This window comes from Chelonoidis abingdonii, chromosome 2, assembly GCF_003597395.2.
Source record: "Chelonoidis abingdonii isolate Lonesome George chromosome 2, CheloAbing_2.0, whole genome shotgun sequence".
Classification (NCBI taxonomy): domain Eukaryota; kingdom Metazoa; phylum Chordata; order Testudines; family Testudinidae; genus Chelonoidis; species Chelonoidis abingdonii.
In genome coordinates this window covers 215,597,518-215,617,857 of record NC_133770.1, presented here as the reverse complement: position 1 = coordinate 215,617,857, position 20,340 = coordinate 215,597,518, and the positions used below count along the sequence as shown (strand labels likewise).

The window sequence follows — 20,340 nt, the reverse complement described above, 5'->3', positions numbered from 1 at the left end:
CTATGTGGTTATTCATGAGGAGAATGTGTGATTACACTAGGTACAAAAACTCTAGTATTATGCAAGCACCAAGTTTAAATGGAGAATGTGGCAAGCCAAATATGCATGTTAAAGAGGCAATAGGAAAATATAGAGGCAAAAATTTACTTTGGCAGTATTTAGGACTTCTATAACTCTTGCAGTACCAGTTGATTTGATGTCTGATGTTTTCTATTAATACTGTAGTTTAAATATTTTATTTTACAAGGTTTATTATTGGTTTCCATTGTTCTGAACAAAATAAAAAAAAAATCAAGCAGTTGTAAAACTTCTTAAAGAAACATAGTGGTTAGGGACTAAAAAGGAGTGTGAAGCTTTCCAGTAATGCTGCATTTCTGGAGCAACCAACACTAATTTATAGAAGCCATAACACCTTCTCCGAGTGACATTTCTGCCCTTAGCCGAGAAAAGCAGTGGGCTACAAATCATACCGGCTCAAATTGCATATCCATTGTAAATCAATGGCAAAACTCCTGTCAGCTTCAATGGGTGCAGGATCCTGTCCAGTGTGACACTCGGCAAGGTACTTTCCCTTCCCCCTACCCCCAAAAAGAGACAGCTAGAAAGTAAGTGAGCAAAGCATCAATGCCAACATGAGAAGAAACACTCAATTAAAGACTGTAAAATCAAACAGGTATGGTTTTAAATTTGCTATTTCCACTATTTAACTTTGTTTTTGCCACTTGAAATCTGCCAGTGAAAGGTGCTATATAAGAGACAAGGATGATGACGGTGAGGATTACACTAGTGCTGCTAGCAATAAGGCAGTGACAAAATGTTTGGCACTAGTGGTCTATAAATAAAAAATATTGTTAATAAACTGCAGGCTCCCCTACAGACACCTTGTCACAATGCCAAAAGTTTTTTAAGTAGTGTGTGTGGGTTCACAAAACAAAAATAAAAGCAACCACACTCATCCCTTTAGGAGCTACTCTGGCATGAGACTACATGGTCACATGCTTGCTGTACTGGGCTCCTGGAAACTAAGTGTAACTATCCTGATGTTTCTGGCCCGTTGGCATCTAGGTTCTAAACTGGTGCCCAACTGCAGGTTTGATGGTATTTTTAAAAGTTTATTTTTGTTTCTGAGAAAAATTGAACTTGAATCTTGCAAACTCACAAGTACTTCCTAAATTTTCTCTAGTATTCTTGGATGCTTTCTTTGTACCCTTGCCCAGAGTATAGTGTTCTGTGCTTCGCTGTAAGCTCTCACTTTTCATAAACAGGAGGGCTTCTTGCAAAGTCCTAGCACATCTTTATTAGATTAGAAGGATAGCAATTTGGAGAGCTACTTCCATATTCGACTTAAAAAGAGTACTATCTGATACCTCTTAGTCACAACTTTATAGGACATGAGCAGGGCCAACTGGTGTGTTGTGTAAAAGCAGTGGGTGTTTCACTCATTTAACGAGGGGGGGGGGGGAGACTTAAAGTTTCAGCTTTAACAGATGCAAAAGACCAAATATTTTCCAGTCAGTGGATCTTGGGGTGAAGGATGCCAAATACATTTCACAAGCCAGTTAAACCTCCACTGGCACCTAATCATTGCCAGATGTTTAAAAGCAACACCAAGAACATCACGAAACACTGGCCAAAAAAAGAAAAAGCTGCTCTGTTTTCTAAAACTACGGGGGGGGGGGGAGAAAGGAGAAAACTAAAAGATAGGTGGTCAGGAAATATGTGCAGGAGTGAACAGAAACGGTGGGGAGGGCGAGTGCTCCCCTCTCCTGACAAGATTTACGTTTGAAGCAGGACGCCGTAAACAACTGCTTAGGGACTCGTCTCAAGTTTTGCTTTAGAAACTCATCCAGGGCAGCGTTCCTCATAAGCGTAAAGAGAAGGTGTGTGTGGGGAGGGAGGTAACAACCCCCCCCCTTGCACTATTTCCCTCCCCGGGCCACTTAGTGCAAGTTACCCCCCCTCCCCCGAGTTTGCAAAGAGATTTCCCGGCAGGTATCTCCCAGCCCAGCAAGTTAAAGCGCGGCTAGATCCACGCACACCGCTCCCCATCCCCCGCCGCTTACCTTTCATGTTGGCACAGGAGTGGGTCACATAGGAAACTTTCCGAGCCTGGGGAACCGAAGTTTGCTCCTGAGCAACCTCACTGCACTTCCATGGTGGGCACCCGCGGCGGAGAGCTGGCGCAGGAGCCTCTCGCTCTCCCTCTGCCTCTGGGCTCTGCAGCCTCCGGGACCTGGAGTTTCCAGCACTAACCCGACCCGCCTGAACTCACACGACCAACCCCCGCCCCTCCCCTCCGGCTCAGCTGGGAAGAGGAGAGAGCTCAGGCGCTGCGCTCTTCTTGTGGCCACCCCGCTCCCCCCTTGGGCAGGAAAGCGAGGCCGGGAATCCCGAGGTGGAGAGGGGAGGAGAAAGCCTTCCAAGGAAGTTCTCCTAACACCCCCCAGAATGGCCCCAGAGGAGGGAGTGACTGAGCCTGGCCTCAGCCACCACCTGGCTGCTTTTCTAGAGGGGTCTCCTTAGACGGGGTGGGGCTGGAAGGCAAGTGAGGTCCAGGCAGAGGCTCCCCCCACACTTTAAGGAAGGGGGAGCAGACAGGGTGGGGAGAAGAGCTCCCCACCTTCAGTTGTGTTAATTTCCAGTATTCCCAAGGACAAGAGCGGCGCCAGGGTTTCTTGGCCCTAGGCGCACTGCCATTTCGCTGCCCCCCTCGCTGATCCCACAGCGAAATGGCGAAATGCCTGCGGGAGGTCCACCGGAGCCGCAGGAGCAGCCGACCATCCACAGGCATGCCTGCGGCAGATCAACCGGAGCTGCCTACCGCCCTCCCAGCAAAATGCCGCCCCCTCAATAATCCTGGCACCCTAGGCGATTGCCTAGGCTGCCTAAATGGTAGTGCTGGCCCCGCCCAAGGAGCACCGACAACCCATCACCTGAAGATCTCAAAGCACTTTACAAATATAAGTATTCTTTTACAAATGGGGCACCTGAGGTACAAGGAGATTAGGGTGGGACCTCCAGTGAGCTCTCCAGGGATGAACCCCTGCATTTGCATGGACTCAACGATCCACCGCTACTCAGCCTAGTCAGGACCGGCGCTAGGGGTTTTAGCGCCCTAGGCGCACAGCAATTTCGCCACCCCACGCGCTGGTCCCGTGGCTCCGGTGGAGCTGCCGCAGTTGTGGCTGCGGACGGTCAGCTGATCCCACGGCTCTGGTGGAGCTGCTGCAGTCATGCGTGCAGGAGGTCCACCAGAGCTGCGCAAGCAGCCAACTGTCCGCAGCCATGACTGTGGCAGCTCCACCGGAGCCGCCTGGCCCCCTACGGCAAAACGCCGCCCACCAATAATCCGGGCGCCCTAGGCGATTGCCTAGGCCGCCTAAATGGAAGCGCCGGCCCTGAGCCTAGTGCAGGATTGAGACCTAAGGTCCTGATCCTGCACTGTAGAAAACACAGGATCTAGGTCCATGCATCCTAACTCACATGATTGGGGCCTCAGTTATTTGTTCAAAGTCACAGATCAAATCAGTGACAGAATTAGAATAGGACTTTTTGATTAGATCCTAAATTCATCAGGATGGAGAAATGTTATAATACCATCCAGTCCTTTGTTATAACCAGTAGACCACCCTGTCTCTGCAAAACATTATCCTTTACCAATACAAAATAAAAATCTACTTCGAGAAGCAGAAGACCCATTCATATCTATACCACATGCATCAGAAAGACTTGTGCCCAGACTGAAAAGACTGACACACATGCTTAACTTTACACATCAGGCTTGTCTACACTGTGTCACAGTGCAGACTTAAGGGGGTGTGAGTTGCAGAGCCCACGAAGTGTTAGAATCTTTAAATGTCCCATAGTTAGCACTAACATAGTCCTCCTTCAAATAGGACTGTGTTAATGAGACAGGTACCTTTCAGTTCGCACCAGCAGCATCCACATGGGGAAGTTAAGTAGCAAGGCTTTTGCAATTCACATCCCCTGTAGTCCGTATCATTTTCACACTGTCACTGTGAGTAACTCCATTGAAATTAAATGGATTACTCACAGTGCCTAAATTTAAGTAACTCTTTGCAGAATTATAGAGAATTAAAGGCAAGCCATCTTTTATTTCTTTAGCTCAAATACTCTGGCAAAACTGCCATTACATCAAGTGGAGTTTTGCCTGGATAAGGAGAGGAAGATTGGATCCCCCAAATAATTTTTAATACAAAGATTTTTCTTAAAACATTAGAAATTATAATTATTTTAAACAGTGTCCTGACTATAATTGGTTCCAACTGATCCCTCCTTCTGCTGACTCAGAAAAGGTCCTTGTTCTCCCTTTCTGCAGTATTGGCAAAATATTTCCATACCACTTAAACTGGGTGTGGTTAGCCCAGTAATTGCCTTTTAATTTAGGGTCAGGTGTTGGGTATCAAAGAGATTGCAATTTATTTATATTATACTAATTTATTGGGTTTTTCCTACATATGAGTAATGGGCTTTGCTGAACTAGGGCCTTAACAAGAATTTTAATCTGCAAAGGCAACAGCATTGATGGTATTTACATACCAGTACAACACTTGATCAGATGTTTAGCTTAAATTGGATCCTGAGTCAACCACTAATTTTTGATTTTGTGGAATCTGAATTGTTATGTATTCAATTGCCAGTATTAATAACTATTTAGAGCCTGATCCAAAGCCCATCAAAGCTGATTCCAAATGGGAATCTTTCCAAAAACTTTGATGGGCTTTGGATAGAGCCGTCATTGAAGCGGTTTAAATTCCACACAGAAAAACTACATCTGAATTAAAGTTGAGCAGCTTGGCTAATGTAAAAATAATTAATATTGCTGTAAAATAGTGATATTAGTGAAGAACCTGGGGGCTCGCTCTTCAGGAAGGAAACCTCAAAAGCAGCTTTTTGTGATAGCATGTGCAATTGCCAAGAGCTTAAGAAACTAAAGGACCTTTCATAAAGCATAAGTCCCAATTCTGAACCTTAGCGTCCAAAATCTGGGTGCCTGCATGAAACCTCCAAGCTTAATTACCAGCTTAGATCTGATAGCACTGCCACCAGCCAGAAATTTCTCCCAGTTCTGGCTCACTCTGTCCTCCCCAAAAACCTCCCTGGGGACCCCAAGACTCAGCTGCCCTGAGTCTCCAAAAAGGGAAATAACCCACTTCCCTTTCCCCTCTTTACTCCTCCCAGACTCTCCCGCCCTGGGTACTCTAGAGATTACCTGCTTCAATTCCTTGAACACAAACACAGAGAGATCAGTATTTCCTCACCCTCACTCAGAGTCCTGCAAATGCAAGCTTGTACTCTAACACAAGAGAGATTTTTCTCTTCCCTCTGTCTTCTTCCCCACCAATCCTCGTTGAGCTGCAGACTCAACCCCTTGAGCCCAACTAGAAAAAAAATCCAAAGGTCTTAAAAAGAAGCTTTATATAAAGAAAAGAAAAAGACATAAAATGGTCCTTGTATCAAGGTGACAATATACAGGGTCATTGGCTTAAAAGAAAACAAAGAAATAAACAGCCTTATCCAAGAAATACAATTTAAACATTCAGCAAACTATACACTGTAAATACAAAACAATATAAAAACCTATATTGTCTTATACCTGTATTACAACTGGGAAACAGAAGATTAGAAAGCCTGGAGATTAGAAAGATCAACTCGTCAGTAGCCGAGAGAGCAACAGACGAGACAAAGAACACACACCTAAAACTTCCCTCCCTTGAGATTTGAAAACATCTTGTTTCCTGATTGGTCCTCTGGTCAGCTGTTGTTTGTTACCCCTTTGCAGGTGAAAGAAACATTAACCCTTAGCTATCTGTTTATGACAACAGCACATAAACAAACAAAATGTTGCTGAGTATTGCAATGAGTTAGCTGATCTGGCTGGAAAAAAAACTGGAGAAGAAGAAAAACTAGAGAATTTGCAGACATATGGACCATGCTTTTAGACATTTATGACTGATCCATTAGGGTTTGAATCTGTTGTGTATTTTCCTGTGGTTTTAAAATATACATTTATTTATTAAAACTTGTATCCATTGTGGAACTTCATGTTTTTTAAGTGTATATCCTTCCTAGATCATCTGAGTTGTATACTCTTTTTAATTAAATATATACTCCCTGCCGATCTTTTGCTAATATTTAAATAGCTTTTAAAATCTCTATTAGTGATGAGTAAAGAAGTTCAGAAAAGATAAGAACTGCCCCCAAGTCTCAACTCTTTCCTCTGACATAAATCCTTTTATGGTTCAGACTGCTTGAACTAAGTGTTTCCTTTTTCTTCCCCACAGAACACTCTCCCAACTCCTAATCGACCCCTGGATTGTGGAAAGTTATAACCACAGTCCTTGTTAACGCTAACATTTATGAATCCTGTTGAAAGACAACTGTTTGGACTTGTGGATGTTCCATGGAGACTCGGGGACTGTAGTGGACATAGTGTATTTTTAAATTTGTTTCAGAGAGGCTTAACTTTGGCTTCCTTGGCTGCAAGGATTATTGATATCAAAGTGTGTATATTCTAATAAAAAGATCCCTTCCATCAAAGACTGTTTGATTAGAAAAATCAGCGTCTGTAGCGGACTAAAACACTCTGATAACATACTGTAGAAATGCTGGCTGTTGGTGGGGTGACAATATCCCCCACAAAAGTGATGCTGTGCCCCAGCATCTTGCATTTTCTCCCATTTTCATCTGACAATAACGAGAAATGGGGGTATGGCACAAACATCTAGAGTAGAATCTTGGACCTCAGCTTGTATTTCCCTTTTCTGTTGTCCAGGGATTATGGAACCCTGTACCAACCAGCTGTTGAACCAGGAGTTAACACTGTATGTGGTAATAAGGGTACGTTACTATGCACAGAATGTTCTAGGCAGTTACTGAGCTCTCTGTCTTTGTGGCTTCTGAGTCTTGTTTAAGGGTATTGTGCAATTTGCTAAACATGACTATAGTTGTTTCCTTATAAAAGTTGTAAAACTTCCCTATAAATCTCCCTATAAATCTGTTTATATTTTCAGAAAATATCTCCTCAAACATGCTTTTATTTTATTTTATTTTATTTTAGGACCGTGCAGATACCTAGACTGACTATCCTATAGTAGCATCTGATTTAACAGAAATATTTCATTTTAGATATTTTGTTTTTGTTCTAGTTCAATAGATGATTTGGAGACCCACTTTTTCGTCACATGGTGTTCACAGAGAACCACAAAATACTGGTAGAGGGACAGCCTGCTATGACATTGCACTGTCATAAAGTGTCATGAACTAATATCACACGGTGGCCAAATGTAGAGGGGATAGGCAAATGTAGAGGTGGTGTAAATTACACTCCCTTAGTCTTATACCCATTTACTGTTGCTTGAGCATTAGGGTATCTAAATTCGTGCAGTTTACACATTAAGTTGAGGAAGTTGCTGGACTCAATTCAAAATGTTCATTTAAAAAAAAAAGTTGAGTATTATAATGTATTTTGGAGATACATCTTCTTTCTCCTCAACAATTTCCTATTGTAGTTAATGACCTTTTTGGAGCTGTGCCCAAAACAAAGATATTTTCCTTGGATCTGGGTAATGAGTTTGTAAATGATCCTGAGCAAATGATAACGTTATTTACTAATCATTTTGTAAAGTCTACAGATGATCTTTTCCTTAATCTGGATCATGTCGTCTTTTCTGTTTATCATCAGAATTTGGAAGTATATAATTATTTGGACTTGTCCTGTACAAATGAGTTTGTTTTCAGCTGCCCCGCACCACTCTTTTTTATTCTCTGAACATCTGAAGTACAGACGGGCAAGTCCGGAAAGCAGTGAGCCACCAGGTTAGTCTTGAGTAGCTCTGTCATAAACAGATAGTTAAAGGTTAATGCCTCTTTTACCTGTAAAGGGTTAAGAAGCTCAGTAAACCTGGCTGACACCTGACCAGAGGACCAATAAGGGGACAAGATACTTTCAAATCTTGGTGGGGGAAAGTCTTTGTTTGTGCTCTTTGTTTTGGGTGCTGTTCGCTCTTGGGATTAAGAGGGACCAGACGTCCATCCAGGCTCTCCAAATCTTTCTAAACCAGTCTCTCATGTTTCAAAATTGTAAGTAACAGCCAGGCAAGGTGGATTAGTTTTATTTTTGTTTTCTCACCTTGTAAATGTCCTTTTTTGCTGAGAGGATTTTACCTCTGTTTGCTGTAACTTTGAACCTAAGGCTAGAGGGGGTTCCTCTGGGCTATACGAATTTGATTACCCTGTAAAGTATTTTCCATCCTGATTTTATGGAGATGATTTTTACCTTTCTTCTTTAATTAAAAGTTTTCTTTTTAAGAACCTGATTGATTTTTCTTTGTTTTGAGATCCAAGGGGATTGGATCTGGACTCACCAGGGTTTGGTGGGGGAAAGGAGGGGGGATGGTTAATTTCTCCTTGTTTTAAGATCCAAGGGGATTGGATCTGTCTTCACCAGGGAACTGGTGAAGCCTCTCAAGGCTGCCCAGGGAGGGGAAGGTTTTGGGGGGGGACAAGAAGTGCTCCAGACACTGAAATTTCTGGATGATGGCAGAGTTACCAGATCTAAGCTAATATTTAAGCTTAGAAGTGTCTATGCAGGTCCCCACATTTGTACCCTAACGTTCAGAGTGGGGAAGGAACCTTGACAAGCTCAAGCTAGGCATGGATGTAGACTTCCATTTTGTATGTCACTCCCTCTACATTTGAATGTTGATGCTGCTAAGACCCACATCCTAATGGCAGCTTATCAGGCTTTCCTTGCTGTGAGCTCTTCCTTTTGGAGACTGTACATTGTGGAATATCAATATTTCAAATCCTGGAAGCCTAAGATGCAGAGATAGATTGGATGCTCCTATTACCCTGGATTTAAATAAAAACAAAATGCTTGAATGAAATTAAAACTACAATCGTTATAATTAGCTGCAGATGACATTTGGAAACCACTAATTCATATTTTTAGTATTTGATGAAGCACTTCATTATACTTTTCATATTTGGAAGCAAGAATGAATTTTTCCTGTTCATTAAGTGTGGGGAATTTTTTCCTGGCAATTTATAAACCAATAGGTTTGGGGTATGCAGCACAGGGAATTGATGAGCTCTGCAAGGCACAGGCCAAGTCATCCCTTCCCCACCCCTCCCCCTAAGGCTGGAAGCAGCTTCTATCCCTTCCCTCCCGCATTGTGCTGAAAGGCTGCTGCTGGCCACCTTCTGGTGTGAACCCCCTGCCACACCCATATGTTGCCTCGGGAAGATGCGGTGCCAGGTACCAGAAGAGGCTGGTCCATCCCGGGGACCCAGCCAGGCATGGAGGGCGGAGAGTGCAGGGCAGGAAAGGTTGGGTTGGTCAGTCACCCCCGCTGTGTGAGAGGTGTACAGGAGTGTGTGTGTGACCTCTCCCTGTGTGAACCCAACATCCTTAAAGATAAGAAGGTAAATAAAAAGAATCCAGCTATGCAGTATTTCTTTTTAACAGGGACTCAGTCAACTTGATGTTAATTTGAATGTTTGTACTGCATAGTTCTGATTGAATGTCGTTGAACTTACCTGAATACAAGTAATTTTACCAGGTGTCCCGTATTCAACATAGGGAAATATAGTCACCCAATCCTCAACATGTAGCTTACTACTACTAGAATGTAGCTTAGTTCCTCTAGAATTCCATAGTTTAATTATCTTCCCTAGTTTTATTAATGAAGACCCACTTACAAACGTATAACTTTCACTCCCCCTTACTCATCACCTCTGAATTTGGACCACAGAGCCTAAAAGTCTAAGCTGGTATAACTCACATGCTGACTGGCCAGAAGAGAGAAGATTAGAAAGAAAAGTAACTAAACAGTGTACCCTCCCTACTCTCACTTAACCTCGTTACAACCTCAGTATGTAAATTACACCTGTGTAGACTTACACACCAGTAAGTGGGTGTCAGTAGGTCTCAGGGAGTGTTAAGTTACAACACTTCACCTCTGAATTTGGCCAGAAAGTATAAAAATAACTTTGAAAATAATGAAACAATATGATTCTGACCATAAATTATTTTGCTTAGTATGCAGAACACATCTGTGATCTATGTAAATTACAGTTCATAGAAAACATTGAACCTTTGAAGTTTTGCTAGTTGAGGTGTAATGATAATAACCAATAGCTGCTTTAATAAGAATTTTTAGTCTCATTTACTAGGTTTACATCGGTCTTGCTTTTCAGACTAAAGGGATTTCAAAAGGAATAGGTAGACTAAAAGATAGGTGGAGATAAATTATCCTTTGTATATTGCTTCTGAGATCATATTATCAACGGTTGCTTTTGAAACAATATTTCTGTGTTCTTTCAGCTGATTGAATACTGCTAGTTATTCATTGGAAATATTAATTAAAACTTTCAGAGGAGCATGTATCTTGTTTCCTGTATCAAACTTTATATGTATTACACACATAAAAAGATGTACTTCTACAAATGAGACCACAGGCTTTCAAGTCAAGCACCAGAAAACAAGGAAGACACTGTTAGTGACCTTTTGTGAAAAGTTTGGTTTAAGTGACTTGCCTAGCATCATATAGAAACAATGTGGCAGCATTCAACTGTCTTAACCATGAGGCCATCCTTTCTCTTCCTGCAATCTCCGAACTCAGTCACTACACACCTTCCAACTTCTACAATAAATGAAGCAGGGGTCCTAATCTCCTTTATTACAAAACACAGATTTCATCCCCAGACTGTGTGAACTGAATGAGGCAGGAGTCCTGTGGAAAGATAGTATGAGATCATGTAATTAAATACTGTATTATAATGCATATGGACAAGGGGTGCAAACTAAGGTTGCACAGGCAAACTTAATTCTGGCATTTCCTAACTTCTGAGTGCTTGACTTTGCAATCTTAATAATGTTATTTTAATGTAGTTTTTTTGTGTGTGTAATTTCCTGGGTTTTTAAAAAAGCAAATGGAAAAAAAAACCCTAAATTCCATCATGTGACATCATATTGACACCCACATGAATCATCAGCAGGGTTGAAACCTTTAGATGCACTGCACAGACCTCTGCCACTTGAGCTGAGTAAGTGATAGCAATGGTAGATTGTGACCCTCTGTGTGGACCAGCACTAACTGGAATTGGGACACTTTGCCAGTGGATTATAAAGATATTTGCTGACAACAGAAGAATGGTGAAATTAATGGATCTCGGGTTATATCCAGGCTCTGGAGGGGGGTGTGCTCCAATCAGCACAGACTCTTCTGCACATTTTCCCCAAATATGATCCCTTCTGTCCCATCTCCTCCAACCTGTTCCTTCCTGTCTTTTCCCCACCCCTGGCGTCATTGTCTCAGTCCTATTCTCCTCACTTGACCAGTTTCATTGTCCAGTCATCAAGCATCTCATCCCAGTCCTTTTGCGCATCAGCTCCTAATCTCACCCTTCCAGATTCCCTGGCCCAATCCTGCTCTCCCTTCCATTCTCTATCTCCTTGTCCAGACATTCCTAGTTCTCCCACTAAGCCCCCAGCTCTTTCTCCCCAGTGTCCTTGCCCAGCCAGTCTCAGTTCCACCCCACCCCTTGGCTCCTTCTCAAATATGCTTCTCTATTCCACCTGGGCCTACAGTCACCCCCTAGCCCACATTTCCCTCCTTGGGCACTTTGTCCAACCTCAGTGTCCTCTCCCTGGCTCTTTGCCCCTGGCTATTTGCCCATCCAGCCCCAGTTTTCCTCTGAACACCAGCTCCTCAATATCTGTCTACTCTCCCACTTCAATTCTTTCTGCCACATCACTGGTTCTCAGGCCCAGTGTCCTTGCCTAGCCAGTCCCAATAGCTCCCAGTTCCCACTCCCCCATTTTCCTCTGTGCCCCCCAGTCCCACTCTCTCTGTCCAGCCAGCACCAGTCTCACCTCACTTCCCTGTCCCAATCTCCAGTTCCAGTCTCTTCTCCATCTTAACTTCCAGTCCCACTTTTCCCACTACCAGCCTCCAGTGTCAGTCTTTCCTGCAAGGGTCATTGTCCCAATTTAATTCCCTGCTTCCAGGTCCTTCTGTTGTCCCTCTGCATTTGAATTAGGCAGTTTCCTCCTCCACACTACCAGGAGTGTCAGAATGCCTCACTGCTTCCAGTCTGTCCATCACTCGGGCGTAGGCATCTGGGCACCAGGTGCGGGCTGCAGTGCACATGTTCACAGGCAGAAAGAGAGGTGCCTAGGGAACTTTTACTATGAAAATATAGGCACCAGGCTATTTTAGGCACCTACAGGGCTCGGGGCAACTGAGTGGGTTTTTTTTGAATCTCTGTAGGGCCTAATTCTTGCAGTTAGGCACCTACGTCCTTTTGTGAATCTAGACCAGAGTGACTTTAATCCTCCCTCCATCGGGAAGCATTGTAAAGGAACAATATAACACAAAATGTGTGCGGTGCTGTGTAGGGCGTTCCTAACTGTCAAGGTGGTTAAGCACTGGAATAAACTGCCCAGGGAGGTTGTGGAATCTACATCATTGTAAAATTTTAAGAGCAGGTAGGACAAACACCTGTCAGGGATGATCTATAATACTTAGTCCTGCCATGAGTGCAGGGGACTGGACTAAATGACGTCTTGAGGTCCTTTCCAGTTCTATAATTCTTGATTCTGTGATCAGGGCAGTCAGGATCTGAGTTTACTTAGTGTCTACCAGGGGTGGCCAAACTGTAGCTTGCGAGCCATGTGCAGCTCTTTTATCATTAAATAGTGTCTCAATGCCCCCACCCCTGCCCATTCTCCACCTACCAGACTGGAGGTGGGGGAGCTCAGGACCTCTGCCTTGCAGCAAGGTGGTGGGGTAGGGACTCTGCCCAGTAGGAAAAGGAGTCTCAGGGCTTCTGCCCAGCGGGGAAGGGGGGTTTTAGGGTTTCAGCCCTGCAAGGCAAACCTGCCAGGGCTCAGGTCTTCAACAAGAGCAGGGCTGAAATCCCAAGCCGCAGCAGGCATGCCCCAGCTCTCAAACTTCTGAAGATTGTCATATGTTGCTTGGAGGGTCAGTAAGTTTGGCCACCTCTGGTGTATACTCTCAGCATTTCATGCTGACAGGGATCCTGTGCAGCCCCAATGCAACGTACCACTGGTGGAAAACTCCAAGGGACAGTAGTAGTAGCAACAGTACTTCTTAGTGTGAATCCACCCTGTGCTACTTCTTAGTGCTTCTTAGGGTGAATCCACCCGTTTCCAGGGCATAGCAAGCCCAGTTGGTGCAAGGAGGCATAGTTTAGACCTTTCTCAGCCTGCCTCAGTGAATCTGGCCCAAAGAGATTAGCTTTTTTTAATAAAAATGTTGACTGTGTGTGATTCTAGTTAAGGGTGGCTCGGACACATAAGCAGTTTTCAAAGTATTTCAGCCCAGTAGCCGTTCATTTTGCAGACCTAAAATGTGGAATGAAAACCTTTTGTCAGTTGCTGACATAGTCTGCCCAGCCCCTGGGTTAAGGGAGGGAATTGCTTCAAGTTGTTCAACAACAACCCTTGGGGAAAATAACCCCATCCACAGTCATTCTCAGAGAGGAATTTGAGGTTTGGATGATGTAAAGTAGAGAAATTAGTATGTGGGAGAGGATTCCACAGGGCTCTGATGTGGATACATAGGAACCCTCAAAGAGGGAGAGAAAATTATATCACTGCTATAATTCTTCTACTTCTTCAAAAAAATTAAAAATTCTAATTGAGGAACTACATAACAAAGGGATATATGGGCTGCTTTTCTGTCTATATATTTACATACTTATGTGGCCCCCATGACCCTAAGGTCTTAGCACTAATTATTTAAAAATATAAATAATAATAATGTCTCTCTTATTTTTCTCTTTATTCAAGAGAAAGTAACTGAATACTTCCTAATGTGTATGTGTTTGTGTGTGTGTGTGGAACTTACAGAGGGAAATCTAAGTAAAAAAACTTGAGTTTTGGATTTATCTCTGAAAGTGATGGAGTATGTAGTCATTCTTATCTATCGTAAGAGTGAGATCCATAGTCCTGATTCACCTCTTGTGAACATTCTGTCTCCAGCAGTCATGAGCCTCCACCTATTGTTTGGCAATTGCATTGTTCCAGTAGAACGTAGCTGTTGTGGGAGGTTACAGTTATGGTGGAAGAAGTATTCTTTGAGGTAGCTATGTAAGTTTTTGACTATCAGAACAGAGACCTTGAACTGGTCAGCGAGTGTAGAACTGGGATGATGTGTTTTATAGATTCATAAACTCTAAGGCCAGAAGGGACGGTTGTGATCATCTAAGGTGAACTCCTGTATAGCACAAGCCAATAAAACGACCCCAAAATAATTTCTAGAACATATCTTTTAGTAAAACATCCAATCTTGATTTATAAATCGAGAATCCACCACAACCCTTGGTAAATTGCTCCAATGATTAACTACTCTCACCATTAAAAGTTTACACCTTGTTTCCAGTCTGAATTTGTCTAGTTTCAAGTTCCAACCATTGGCTTGTGTTATACCTGTCTCTGCTAGATTGCAGAGCCCATTATTAAATATTTGTTTCTCCTGTAGGTACTTATATACTGTTATCAAGTCACCCTTTAGGTAACAGAATATACCCCAGTTTTCACACCCTATACACTTTTGTAATAATCTATGTACAAAGTATGCCTTGTAAAGTATCATTTGAAAACTTATAATTTGCTGATCAATATCCTCCTGATAAAATATATGTGGCAACATTATATGTGAAGTTATAAGATTCCACTGTATGGTGCTATTAACACATGTTCCAAGCTGAAGTTGGCAAACAGGTCTGTCTCAAACAAAGGAATGTGTGCTCTGCTTAATGTGCATGTAAGCAGTAAGCAGAATCATCAAGCAGGAAAGGAAATGTAGCTCAATTAGGTGAGAAAAAAGCAGCAGGGAACATCTTTCCCCATAGAGCTTTTGTCTTCTGGTACCCAGCTGGAAATGTTTTTCAAGAGGAAACTGAAACTACAAAAATGAGGGACAAGCACCCCAGGGCACTCCCCCACCCGTAGATTCACTGCACCTGAATGGATAAAGGAAGCAGCTGTTGGACTGGAGAAGGAGTCTTAACATAAGAAGTTTAATCATGAAAGCATATGGTGAGAACTTTGCTTTGAATTTAACATAGTAAGTTAGGCACCAGTAGCATTTTACCTTTATTTTTCTTGTAACCATTTCTGACTTTTATATCTCATTACTTGTACTCACTTAAAATCTACCTCTTTGTAATTTATACATTTGTTTTATTGTTTTGTCTATTCCAGTGTGAAGTTTCTCAGAAACTCTTTTTGGGGTGGCGAGTTGTGTGCATATTATTTCTACTGGAGAAATAATGGACTTTATATAACTTGTGCTGTCCAGGAAAATGTTGGCCAGGCTGTACAGGCCATACATTTCTATGGGAAAATCCAAGACTAGGGGTGTGTTGATGTTATTCTGCAGTATAACTGAGGCTGTTGAGAGCCAGAGTGTAATGCAAGCATGGCTGGCAGGCTGCAGATATGCACTCAGAGTGAGGTTTGCATGCTGGAGGGCTGTTTGTGAGCAGCCCAAGTGGGAGCTACTTCAGCAAAGCCTTGTAAGGCACCCTTGATTTCAGGGCAAAGGTTACACAGTTGCTCATTAGTCTGGATTGTACCCTGGTATGTCTTCTCTTTGTTAAACTAAATAGATTGAGCTCCTTGAGTCTACCACTGTAAGTCATGTTTTTAATCATTTAGTCATTCTTGTGGCTCTTCTCTGAACCCTCTCCAATTTATCAACATTCTTTTTGAATTGTAGGGACCAAAAGTGGACACAGCATTCCAGCAGCGGTTGCACCAATGCCAAATACAGAGGTAAAATAATCTCTCTATTCCTACTTGAGATTCCTCTGTTTATGCATCCCAGGTTTGCATTAGTTCTTGTGGCCACAGCATCACACTAAGAGTTCATGTTCAACCGATTTTCCATCATGACTCCCAAATCTTTTTCAGAGCCATTGCTTCCTAGGATAGAGACCTTCATCCTGTAAGTACGGCCTATGTTCAGTGTTCTAGGTCATGTGTTGCTAAGCAAATGGGCTGCTGCATTTTGTACCAATGGAAGTTTTTCAGGATGTATGGCTTCATTCCCAAATATAATAAGTTGCCATTATTGAGTGTAGAGGTCACAAATGTATCTTCTGTGTCTTGTTCAGCACTATATTGGCAATTAATTTGTAATCATAAGATAGTAAGTGTGATGGAGCATTTTGTGACAGATTAAAATGCACTCTAAAGTCTCTGGCACAGATCCTTGACTGTGCTGGGGCTGCTTTGTGCTGGCAGTGCAAACTGGCGTTAAAGCCAGCTTAAGCAGCCCTGGGAGAATCATCACCCCAGTGTATGTCCTGGTGGCACAGAGTCAGCAACACCACTCCTGTGCCACTCTCTCTTCCTGATTTTGGGGTAGAAGATGTGACCAGGGCTTCTCTGAGCTGGTTATCACTGGCTGCTGTAATAGGCTGTTGGCAATCAGTGTCTGCTCTAAGTTACACTAGAGGACCAGACCAATATGCACCCAGCCCAGATTGGGCGGCACAAAGGTGGCTTCAAGCCACATTTTCACCCCCTTTCCTGAGAAGCACTATGCATTACTCTAGCACAGCTGAAGATTGCGGCCTGTAGTTTTATGTGGCTAACTTTCACTTAGGAATTAGTTGGTCATGCAGCCAGTAGTTTTGTTAAGATTTTCCTTGGCAAGAGTGCATTGAAATAGCTTATGTATAATTACACAATTTTACTTTGACTTGTATTTCCTGATTATATTGATAAGCAAGAGTCTTGGCTTTTAAGAAACGTATGTAATCTTATACTGCATACAGCGATACTGTATGAATTGATATTGGAACAATGTCTAGAATTCTTTCCCAGCCTATTAACAGCATTCTGAGTGTAAACAGCTTTGATTGAACACCTGCTCATACACACACCATTGTACAGTCCAGTAGTGCTTCTTGGAAAGATGCATTTTCTTCTTACATTAACTGCACATGAAAATATTATTCTGAGACAGGATGACAGTTTATTAAAACTCGAATTGCAAGGGCTAATAGAAATGATCCAGGCCTCTCGCTAAAACACTACATGCTATTGTTCCTCAGGGCAGACCTAACACTCATTAAAGCCAATGGAAAAATTCTCATTGACTTTAAATGGGATCTGGATCAGTCCCTTATACCAGTAGGACTTCAGCATTCTCTTTCTTTTATGGTTCCTATTAGCATTATATCCCCTAAGTGAAATATTGGCCCCATTGAGATCAATCGGAGTTTCGCATGGATTTTACTGCAGTCGGGATTTCACACCATGTTGAGAGGTTTACCATTTTTGGTTTTTACTAGCAGAAAGGAAAGCTGTGACACTCCTATACAGTTAAATAAAGACACAAGCAGTTTGGATGAATAACTCCACATTGGAGGCAAATTGGGCAAAAATGTATCCTACATTCACTAGAAACGTGAAATAATAACTAATTCATAACAAAGTCCCAAACTGTTCAAAATCCAGAGTATTCTATACGTTGATGAAAAAATCAATACTGGGTTGATTTGGTGTGAAATTCCTTAAAAGCAGCTAGATTTTCAAGCTAGTTCTGTGAAAACTGACATTTTTTTTTAGCAAATGTGGGCCCATTTTAACTCATTTTTACTTTGAAATGGTTTCATTTTTAATGAAAAGATGAATTTCACAGTAAAAATAGTCCATTATGTCATAAACAGATGGTTAAGGGTTAATGTCTCTTTTACCTGTAAAGGTTTAAGAAGCTCAGTAAATCTGGCTGACACCTGACCAGAGGACCAATAGGAGGACAAGATACTTTCAAATCGTGGCTGGGGGGAGTCTTGCTTGTCTTTTGTGTGTTCGTTGTGCGCTCTGGGCTAAGAGGATCCAGACGTACACCCAGGAATTTCCAATCTTCTGAATCAGTCTTTCATTGTTTCAAAATGTAAAGTAAAGCCAGGACAGGCGGATTAGTCCTATGTTGTTTTCTAACTTGTAAATGGTCCGTTTTGCTGGAAGGAATGTATACCTCTGTTATGCTGTAACGTAATTAAGCTGGGGGGAAGGTCCCTCTAAGTCTATATGAACTCTGAGTACCCCTGTAAAGCAGTTTCCAGCCTGATTTTAAGAGATAATTTTTACCATTTTTTTTCAAGTTACAGAGCTTTCGTTTTAAAAACTGAGAATTGAGTTTTATTAGTTCTCTGAGATGTTAATTCAAAGGATCCAAGTCTTTTAACTAATTAAAACTCTCTTTTATGGGGGTAAACTAAGATATTGAAATGAAAATGTTTCTTCTGTTAGAGGCCACAACGTCCTAGAACGCACTGATGGTGCACATGCATAAGATGGAAAACTCACATGCGAAAAGTTCACTTGTACTTACTGCTTTGCGCAGACAGGACGAGACACATGATATCGAGACACAGAGAAGGCCTATGTTTCTTAAGGAGGCAGGTCTTCACCCGAAGTTTACTAGGGATTTCATTATTGACGATGTTAGGTGGGAGGCAGCTCGATATATCCGGCAATGAAGTGCAGTCATAAAGCTAAGACAGACAGATCTGACTATCTCAAAAGAGCAGCATGGATTAGAAGCTAGGTTTGCCAGCAGGAACACCCATGGAAAAGAAGCCCCTCTTGTCCAAAGGAATCAGTCCCTTTTGGAGACAGTTTTATTCCAGGAAAAGCTTCGGAATATCTCTGTGAAGTGGCCCAGCTTGTCTCACTACTCGTCAGGGAAAGGACGGCAAAATACATGTGACTAGGTGACCAGTCATTACCACCACAGGAGCTAATCAATGAACAGGTCACACTAGCGCTTGCCAGCAACTCACAAGAGCGAAAATTGTTTAGGCCAAATGACTCAATGAAATGTATTGGACAATGACTTATCCACAGTAAAGTTTGGGTGGAGTTCATTGGAACTTATGCATTCCCTTGTTTAAAATCCAAGGGATTGAGTCTGAACTCACCATGGATTGGTGGGGGGAAAGGAGGGGGGATGGTTAATTCCTCCTGGTTCTAAGGTCCAAGGAGTTTGGATCGGTGTGAAGCCTCTCAAGGCAACCCAGGGAGGGGAAAGTCTGGGGGGAAAAGGAGGGGGGTAGTTAATTTCTCCTTGTTTTAAGACCCAAGGGGTTTGGGTCTGGGTTCCCCAGGAAAGGTTTTGGGGGAACAGAAAGTGTGCCAGACACTAAATTCTGGCTGGTGGCAGCGTACCAAATTTAAGCTAGTAATTAAGCTTAAAAGTGTTCATGCAGGTCCCTACTTTTTGTACCCTAAAGTTCAAAGTGGGGGAAAAAATCTTGACATGGTGAGCAGCGGTTGGGATTTTTAGGAACCAAAGGCAGTAGGATTTTTTTTCCTCTCCTTTCTAGCTGCTTGGAAAGCAGCCTGAGGGCAGAGGTGTTAAGTTTTTAACAAGGGTCTTTGTTAAGAGGAGGCTTCAAGCTGTGAGACAGCAGACAGCCAGCAAAAGGCATTTACAAGTTGAATTGTTTTCTTTCTTTCTACCTCTTGGATATATCTAGTTAGAAAATCTCTGTTAACCATGCAACCCTGACTTGAAGCATCCCAGTCAGTAAGCTGCAGAGGTAGTGTGGCCAGCGCAAGAAAGCAGAAAAAATGAGCACCAAGGAAGCAGTTAAACAGGAACTGGCTAGACTGGATGCAGAAGAGAAAGCCAAACAGGCTGACCACAGGAGAACTATCGAGATGAAACAAAAAGAGCTAGAGATGAAAGAAAAAGAGACGGAGATAAGAGAAAGAGAAGAGAAAGCCAAAAAGGCTGACCACAGGAGAGCTATAGAGATGAAAGAAAGAGAAGAAAAAGCCAAAAAGGCTGACCACCGGAGGGCTTTGGAGCTCCAGAGGGAGGCCTTGGAATTAGAAAAGGCTAAGCAGGATGGACCAGCCAACCCTAACAACCCTTCTCCAGGTACCGTTCCCCATCCCAGGAAATTCCCCACCTACAAGGCAGGTGATGATACTGAGGCCTTCTTAGAAATTTTTGAAAGGACCTGCCATGGGTACAACATCCCTACAGACCAGTACATGATAGAGCTGAGGCCACAGCTCAGTGGACCCTTAGCAGAGGTGGCGGGTGAAATGCCTAAGGAACACATGAACAATTATGAACTTTTTCAAACCAAGGCCAGAACCAGAATGGGGCTAACACCTGAGCATGCCCGTCAGTGGTTTAGAGCCCTAAGGTGGAAACCAGATATGTCATTTACCCAACACGCCTACCACATTGGAAAGAATTGGAATGCCTGGATATCAGGAGCAAATGTTAACTCTCTGGAAGAGCTGTCCCTCCTAAT

At 42.7% G+C, this 20,340-nt stretch overlaps 1 protein-coding gene across 1 annotated transcript in view; it reads right to left on the bottom strand.

Moving 5' to 3' along the window:
- Positions 1 to 2,250, bottom strand: part of COLEC12 (collectin subfamily member 12) — a 144,811-nt gene extending 142,561 nt beyond the window's left edge. The window contains exon 1 of the mRNA XM_032792370.2: positions 2,064 to 2,250. Within this exon, the coding sequence (XP_032648261.1) occupies positions 2,064 to 2,070 (7 nt within the window). The 5' untranslated portion in view covers positions 2,071 to 2,250. The remainder of the gene's footprint in view (positions 1 to 2,063) is intronic.
- Positions 2,251 to 20,340: the final 18,090 nt, after the last annotated feature.